General features: G+C 38.8%; 1 protein-coding gene across 1 annotated transcript in view; it reads right to left on the reverse strand.

The window, feature by feature from the left end:
* Positions 1–25: 25 nt before the first annotated feature.
* The window catches only part of LOC102876517 (SLAM family member 5-like), a 30,535-nt gene continuing 21,290 nt past the window's right edge, over positions 26–9,270 (reverse strand). The window contains exons 3-4 of the mRNA XM_006895535.1: positions 573–824; positions 26–231 (exon numbers count right to left, since the gene is read on the reverse strand). Of these exons, the coding sequence (XP_006895597.1) occupies positions 26–231; positions 573–824 (458 nt within the window). The remainder of the gene's footprint in view (positions 232–572; positions 825–9,270) is intronic.

Below are 9,270 nucleotides of genomic sequence, written 5' to 3' on the forward strand. Positions count from 1 at the left end.
CTCGTTGAAGGAATGAAGGACTTCTCTACATCACCTTGGATACATGCATTACTTCGTTCCCAGGAGGAACGAAGGAGTGTTGCCATATTTTGCCTTCTGGTAAAATCCTACCTTGTCTTTTCTTGTATAAATTGAACAAACACACTACAGATAGAATGAGAATGAGGAAAATGACGAGAGCTAACACACTCAGCAACCCAGTGCAGCGAGTTCGGAAGCTCATTGCAGTTCCTAAAAAAAAAAAAAAGTACAGAAAGGCTTGACTTCCCAGGAAATAGACCCCAGAGGCTGGGCCACTATCCCACTTGGGTTTCTTCCTGGGGAATACTGAAACTCCTAGGGAAATGGCATTTTCTGCTATGAAAAGCCAGGATTAGAAATATTGACACAGAGAACCACACAGTGGCTGCCTCAGAATGCTTTGGGCTTTTCTCCAGTGGGATTTCAGGTAGGAGATTCAAGAATCTAGCACAGACAGAAGGAGGTACAATCCCACAAAGAACAAAGTTCATGTTTACATCTTGTAACTCTTCAGGGTGTAGCCTCTGAGAGAACTGGAGAGAACTAGTTACCTGCACAGAGATGCTGAATGGAGATGGAGTCAGAGTTATTGCTAACAGGGTTCCAGGCTGTACATGTGTAAGTCAACTTTTGGTCCTCAGGGATCAGGAAGACTTTAAGGGTATTGCCTTCTACTCCCATTGGACTCCATCTGTATGTCACATCCTTTCCTTCCTTCTCCATGGAGCAAGTGAGAGTTATATTACAGGAGCCATTCATATTTGTTGTTAAATTCTGTGTAATTTTTGGCTTCTTAAGAGAACCTATGAAGGGAAAACACACAAACAAGTGATGTCATGGATGAAATTGTGGCCTCCCAGATTATGTGTCAACCTGATGAGGCTATGGTTCTCAATACTGTCTAATTCACTTCCATTATGTGATGCGTTGAAAATCCTCACCTTTACATGTTAATGAAGCAAGAATTTTGTTGTTGTTAAGTCCTGTGGAGTCCACTACAGTTAATAGCAGCTATGAATAACAGATCTGAACCTTGCCCTATAATGTGCCATCCTTACTATGTCCCCTTCTTATAATCATTGTGCCAGTCTATTTCCTTGAGATATTCCTCTCTTTTTCTGACCCTTTACCTTTACCAGCATGGTGTATTTTTGCAAGGACAGGCCTCTTCTGAAGACATCCTCAAAGTGTGTGAGATGAAATTTCATGATCCTTGCCTCTAAAAGCACCTTGGTTTCACTTCCTCTAAGACAAGATTATATTGCATTAATGTTCTTGTGAGGAGCAATTGAGTTGAATACAAACCATAGTGACACTTATGAACAACAGACAAACTAGAGCCCATTGCAGCATTCATTTTGTCCATCAATCCACCTGGTTGAGAGTCTTCCTCTTCTTTCCCGATCCTCTGCCAAGGAATAGCCTCTCCTAGAAAAATGTCCAAAGTAGGTGAGACAAAGCTTTATCATCTTTGCCTCCAAGAAGCATTCTGGCTCAACTGTCTCTAAGATACATCTATTGGGTTTTTTTTTTTTTAACAGTCTGTGGGCTATTCAATGCTCTTCTCCAACACTACAGCTCAAAGATGTCAATTCTTATTCTGTTGTTCTAATTCATTGTCCAGAACACAGATACATAGCAAGTTATCAGAAAGACCATGGCCTCAGTCAGATGTACTTTAGTCCTCACACAGACATCACTGCTCCTCAACAATTTGGAGATGTCCCTGACTGAAGACTTTCCCAGTGTAATACGTCTCCTGATTTCCTGACTTCTGGTACCAAGGATGTTGAATGTGGATCCAAGTAAAATGTAGTTGTTGAAAGTTTCAATTTTTTCTCCATCTATAATGATGTTGCTTTTTTGATGTTGAAATGCAGTCCATATTGAAGTCTGTATTCTCTGATTTTATTCAACAGTGGTTCAAGCAAGGCTGTGTCGTCTGCATAATGCACGTTATTGATGAGTCTTCCTTTGATCTCGGTGTCAAATTCTTCTTTATAGAGTCCAGCTTCTTAAATAATTAGCTCAGCATATAGATTCAATAGGCATGGAGAGGGAATACAACTCTGACACACTCCTTTCTTAAGTTTAAACCATGTAGTGCTCCCTTGCTCTGTTCACACAACAGCCTCTTGGTCTAGGTATAGGTTTCACATGAGCACAATGCTAGCCATTAACATATATTAATGAGGATTATTCAATATTTGTTATATTAATGAGGTAGGATTAAGGTGGAGTGCAACACGTTTACTCAGATTACAACTCTATACTGAGGGCATGCATCATCTTTTAACTAACAAGAAATAAAAGGAAAGGATAGTGGGGGGAAGAAAGAAAGAAAGAAGGAGGGGAGGGAGGGGTTAAGGAAGGAAGAGAAGGAGAGAAAAAAGAAGAGAGAGGGAAAAGGAGAGGGAGAGAGAGGGAGGGGGAGAGAGAGACAGAGACAGAGACATATTATTTGGGGGAGAGAGAGACAGAGACAGAGACATATTATTTTGTTAGAGATGAAAGGAGTTGTTGTTATGTGCCGTCGAGTTGCTTGCAACTCATAGCAACCCTATGTATAAGAGCCCTAAACCATGCTCTATCCTGTGCAGATCTCACTGCCTCTGACACACCCATCCTGATTACCCCAGTCACTGAATCAATCCATCTCATAGAGGGTCTTCCCCTTCTGCGCCGTCCCTCCACCATCCCAAGCATGATGTCTCTCTCCAAGGACCTGTCTCTCCTTACAACATGCCCAGAGTATGTCAGATGAAGCTTCAGAATCCTTGCCTCCAAGGAGCAGCCTGTTTTAACCTTCTCCAGGATGAATCTGTTTGTTTTCTTGGCAGTCCCAGATACTTTCAATACTCTTCTCCAGCACCACAGGTTAAAGGCATCAATTCTCCTTCTATCCTCCTTAGTCGTTGTTCAACTCTCTGATACATAACAAATGATTGCAAAGACCATGGCCTGTATCAGACACACCTTAGTCTCCAGAGAGACACCATTGTTCTTTGGTACCTGGAGAGGTCCCTAACAGCAGACTTTTCCATCGCAATATGTTTTTTGATTTCCTGGCTGCTGGTGCCAAGAGTGTTGACCGTGGAGCCAAGCAGACTAAAGTTGTTAACAATCTCAATCTCTTCACCATCCATCCTGATGCTGCCAATTGGTCCAGTGGTGAGAATCTTTGTCTTCTTGACATTGAGCCTCAATCCATACTGAAGGCTGCAGTCCTTGACCCTATGCAGCAAGCATTTCAGGTCCTCCTCAGTTTCAGCAAGCAGGGTTGTGTCATCTGCATAATGCAGATTGTTAATAGATTTTCCTGACACTACACTTCTCCTCATAGAGTCCAGCCTCTCAGATAATCTGTTCTGCATACAAGTTGAAAAGGTATGGAGATAGGACACATCCGTGGCATACGCTTTTCCCAATTTTGAACTCTGCAGTGTTTCCTTGCTCTGTTCTGATGACTGCCTCTTGTCCAAGTATAAGTGATAAAAGGAGAGAGAAGCAAATAAAATAAAGAGCTCAGTACTACCAAGAAAAAGGAGTCAGGAGCCAGGATCCCTGTGTAGTGACACAGAAAGAACGCTTTTCCCTATAACTGACACCCTGAATTCAGACTTCTAGCCTTTTAAAATGTGAGAGAATAAATTTCTGTTTGTTAAAGTCGTCCACTTGTGATACTTCTATTATTACAGCACTCGGTAATTAAGACAAAGTAGTCAACTGGAGTTAGCTTGGAGTAGTAGTTTAATTGTTAACTTTACAGGAATTTCACAAGGCATTTGTTAAGCAGCGATAATTACACAAACTCTCCCATTTTCTCATATTTTTTTACATTTTACTGTGCTTCTGAGGTTATTTACATTACTGTATGTGCTCTTGTGATGGGGTATTTCTAAAAATGTCTTTCCACTTATGCATATAGCTTGAAAATAGCCAAAGAAGCTGGCAAATGAAAGTAGGAGGGTCAGGGAAGGAGGGGAAGACCCTCAATGAGATGGATTGACACAGTGACTCTAATGGTTGGCTCAAGTATGTCAGAGATACTTAGAATAGCACAAGACAGGGTTTAGATCCACTGCTCATCGGGTCACTGTGGGTTGTAGTGGAATCAGAAGTACTTAACAACAACAGCATGGCTTGATTTATTGGTTCTATTGATTGTCACTATAAGAAATGTTAATGCAGTTTAATCTAAAATTAGGTCTGTCTTACACCTATTATATTGTGAATAGCACGTGCACATATACACACACACACACACCAGTACAAAAAGTAATTATCCAAATTCAGGAAAGTTGTAACACATAACATTGATAAACAAATGAAGTAACCATACATTTGTTAGGGTTAGCATTAGGGGTTGGGTTAGGGTTAGCGTTTGGAGAATCATTGTTAGTTAATAGTTATATTGCAAAATTATCAGGTTATGAGCCTTGACTTCTTTAACTTCAAAAGTGGGAGAGAATCAGGATCAAAGCTAAAGCAGATCCTTGCGCGACAGAAGCCAGACATGACTCCCCTCTTCAACAATTTTACCAGTTGTGACACTAGGTGTCCCTCTATTCTTCTGGGTTCTACAATTCACTGTGTTGGCCACTCAGGACTTACAGACAATACTCACTGTTTTTGAATTAATTAAGGAGGTACAAGTTTACAGTTAATATCAGGAAGGATATAGAATTTTTGCCAATCCAACTTTTCAGCTGTGTTTGACTTCACACTTATTTCTGGCCGTGTCTCTTGGCCCTTAGCTCCCACAGAAGTCTTATGTTAGTCTTATATCTGCCCTACTTGGATAAGTGCTTCAAAGCTCCTTCATCTCATGATAAGTGCCCAAAGTACCCTACATTGTGTATAAGCTTCAGTCCACAGACATTCAGCTTTGACTCCTTGGGTTGACAATTCTACATTTATCTACAAGTGCCCCAAAGTACCTTACACTGCTATTAAGCCACATTCATAGTCATTAAGCTTTCTTGCTCCCTGAGCCATGAAGCCCACTATGCCATCTACTGGTTCTGTTGCCTCTGGTGCAGATATTTCTCTGCTTATTCTTCTTACTATTTCTTGCTATCTCCAGTGTTACAACTGTGTGTCATTTGTGTCTAGGAGGTTTCTAGGACAGGAACTCTGTGCCCAAAAAACCCATGGTCTGTTCTCATCTCTTCTTTCTGGTTGAGAATTAGGTGGGGTGGTGTTTTTTTTTCTCTTCTTTCTTTAGTGTTAGCTTTCTTTTAAGCTTAGTGAGGTAGCAAAAATGATCAACTCCTACAGAATTTAATACACCTTATTTTCATGATGTCATACAAACTATGTATATTATTTGCATTTTTAACAAGCCAGTCAATAAACTTGGATGGGTCATAAACCTATTATTTGAATAATCCTACTTCAAAAGTATAAGGTGCTTTTAAAGAGGCTGTGGAATCAAGGATATCATTGCTAATATCCAATGGATCCTGAATGAAAACAGAGAATACCAAAAGGTTGTATATTTGTGTTTTATTGATTATACAAAGGCATTTGACTACATGGATCATAATAAATTATGGTTCACTTTGAGAAGAATGGGAATCTCAGAACACTTAATTGGGCTCATATGGAATATAAGATCAAGAACATATTGTGTGAAAAGAGAAAGAGAAGACTTCATGGTTTAAGATCAGGAATGGTGCGCGCCAGGGTCGTATCTTTTTTTCATACCTATTCAATCTGTATGCTGAGAAAATAATCCACTTAACAGCAGCAACTTACTTGGTAGGAAGTATCAGATTATGACTAGAAAATTCCTATATTTTCCACAACATATAACCATTTAGCATTACCATCAACAATGATTAAGAGTTCCAATTTCCTTATATTTCTATCAGCATTTGTTCTTTTATTTATTTAATGTTATTGTAAATCTTAGCCATCCCAAGGGAGTGAAATAGTATCATATCATAGTCTTCAATAACTAATGATGTTGAAGAGGAGTATGGCTTCAGGATTAGAGGAAGACTCATCAACAGTTTGTGTTATGTTGATGATATAACTTTGCTTGCTGAAAGTAAAGAGGATATCAAACACTTACTGCAGAAGATCAAGTATTACAGCCTTCAGTATGGAATACATCTTAACATCAAGAAGACAAAAATCCTCACCACAGGCCCAGAAGTCAACATTATGGTAGATGGAGAAAATATTGAAGCTATCAATTATTTAATCTTGCTTGGATCAACAATCAGTACTCTTGGAATCAGCAGTGAGGAAATCATGAAATGTATTGAAGTATAATGATGTCAATTTGAAGACTAATTTGTGCCTAATTCAGGTCATGGTCTTTTCAGTCACCTGCTCTCTCATCAGAAAGCTGGACAATGAATAAGGATGACAGAAGAAGAATTGATGTCTTTGAGTTGTGGTGCTGGAGAAGAGTATTGCATATTTCATGGTCTGCCAAAAGAACATATAGGTATTGGAAAAGTGCAGCCAGAGTGCTTCTTGGAGGCAAGGATGGTGAAGCTTCTTCCTTCACACTTTGGCATGTAGCTAGGCAAGGCTAGTCTATGGAAAGGGACATCATGCTTGGAAAGATGGAGGGTCAGGAAAGGAGAAGAATATCCTTAATGAGCTTGATTGACACTGAATTAGAGATGATGAAGACAGCATAGGTATGATTCATATTTTATCCAATGATACATAATAACAACAATAACAACTCATTTGGTAGAAATTATAAGATTATGACTAGAAAATTCTTACATTTTCCACTTAACAACAGCAATTTACTTGGTAGGAAGTATAAGATTTTGACTAGAAAATTCCTACATTTTCCACAACATGCAATCATTTTGCATTGTCATCAACAGTGGTTAAGAGTTCCAATTTCTTTATATTTCTATCTGCATTTGTTCTTTTATTTATTTTGTGTTGTTGTTGTAAATCTTGGCCATCCTAAGGGAGTGAAATAGTATCATATCATAGTCTTCAATGACTAATGATGTTGAATATCTTTTTATGTATGTGGGTGCCATTTGAATGTTCACTTTTGTGAAAGTTTATTTAAGCCTTTATTCCACTTTATGATTTGGTTATTTATGCTTTTATTGTTAAATTGTCCAGCCTTTATGAATATCTGTTTATTATTATCATCATATATATGGTTTTCAAAGATGTTCTCTAAATCAATAGCTGGCCTTATCTTTTTGTTTTAGTATTTTGATAACTTTCAATAAGGTCTCAGATGCATATTTTATCTTTTGTTATTATATTGTTGCTGTTATGCAGCTGATCCCCTAGTAGGTTTTCAGAGACAGTGCTAGCATGAGAGGAGATAGACTATCTTTCTTCAGTGAAACAGCTGGTGGATTCAAACCATGTGCAGCACAGCTCCTTAAGCCATCAGAAAGTTATTTAAAAGTTAGCTCTACATAAACTTAGAAACTCCTTATAAACCAGCTATTCCACTGCTTAGAATATACCCTGAGAAAATGAGAACTGAGACAGAGACTTGTACAACAATGTTTATAGCAGCATTATTCACCATCACAAGAACATGGACACAGTCCAAATATCCAACCACAATCGAATGGATTAAGAAATTATGGTATATTCATGTGATGGGATACTACAGAGGATGCAGGAACAGTAATTTTGTAAATCATTACTTAATTTGGGAGGGACTGGAAAGCATTATGCTGAGTGAACTCAGTCTCATAAGGGCAAATACTGTATAAGACCATTATTGTAGAGAGTATATGAGGATCCAAGGTGGGGAAGATGGGAGCAGAGAGGTGAGAATGGGGGTGGGTGTGTTGGGGTTGGTGTTAATCATAGGGTTACATAATTTGATGGGTGGAGGGAGAGATGGGTAAAAGAAATGGGAAAGATCTGGTGTGAAGAACAATGTATAAGAATTTTGTAGGTAAACCAATATAAAATAAAAATTTTATTTAAAAAGGAAAAAAATTGTGTTGACTTAAAAGAAAACAAAGGGAATAGTTCTTTTTTCCAATGGAAGATAATAAACAGCATTGTTGCCAGTTATCTAAATTTTTGGTAGAATTTTCCAGTGAAGCCAGCTTGTCCTGTTTTGGGAAATTTATTTGCCACTGATTCACTTGCTATGAGTTTCTTGATACTTTTCATTTCCTTTAGAGTCAACTTGAGCAGATTGCATGTTTCTAAAATTCTGTTTATTTTATATAGATTATCTCGTTTCTTTGCGAACAATTTTTCACTACATCCTGCCACAAATCTCTTTATTTCTATAAGGTCAGCTGCCATAACCCTCTTTTTAAGTCTTTTATTCTGGTGATATGCATCTTTTTTCATCATCATTCTAGCTAAAAATTTGTCAAATTTATTGATCTTTTCAAAGAACCATATTCTGAATTTTAACTTTCTCTTTTTTTCTGTGTTCAATTATATTTATTCTTATCTGTTGTTGTTGTTATGTGCCATTGAGTTGCTTGCATCTCACAGCGATGCTATATACAAGATCCCTAAACCCTGCTCTATCCTGTGCCAATCTCATTGTCTCCAACATACCTACTCCCACTACTCCAATCACAGAATCGATCCATCTCATCGAGGGTCTTCCTCTTGTGTGCTGTCCCTCCACTCTCCCAAATGTGATGTCCCTCTCCAAGGATCGGTCCCTCCTTGCAACATGCCCAACGTATGTCAGACGAAGCTTCAGAATCCTTAACTCCAAGGAACAACCTGGCTTCACCCTCTCCAGGACAAACCTGTTTTTGTTCTTCTAGCAGTCCACGGTATATTCAGTGCTCTTCTCCAGCACCACAGCTCAAAGGCATTAATTCTCTTTCTATCATCCCTAGTCACTGTGTAGCTTTCTGATGCATAGCACAAAATTGCAGACTATAGCTTGGCTCAGGTGCACCTTAGTCTCCAGCCTGACATTGTTGCTCTTCAGTATTCTGGAGAGGTCCCTGACAGCTGACTTTCTCAATGCATTTCATCTCTTGATTCCCTAGCTGTTTCCAAGAGTGTTGACTGTGGATCCAAGCAAACTAAAACTGTTAACTATCTCAATCTCTACACCATCCGTACTGATACTGCCAATTGGTCCAGTGGTAAGAATCTTTGTTTTCTTAATGTTGAATTTCAATCCATATTGGAAGTTGCAGTTCTTGACCTTCTGCAGCAAGTGCTTCAGGTCCTCTTCAGTTTCAGCAAGCAGGGTTGTGTCATCTGCATAACGCAGGTTATTGATGACTTTTCCACCAATCCTGATGC

Source organism: Elephantulus edwardii, unplaced genomic scaffold (assembly GCF_000299155.1).
Source record: "Elephantulus edwardii isolate Elephantulus edwardi_28Jun2011 unplaced genomic scaffold, EleEdw1.0 scaffold00168, whole genome shotgun sequence".
NCBI lineage: Eukaryota > Metazoa > Chordata > Mammalia > Macroscelidea > Macroscelididae > Elephantulus > Elephantulus edwardii.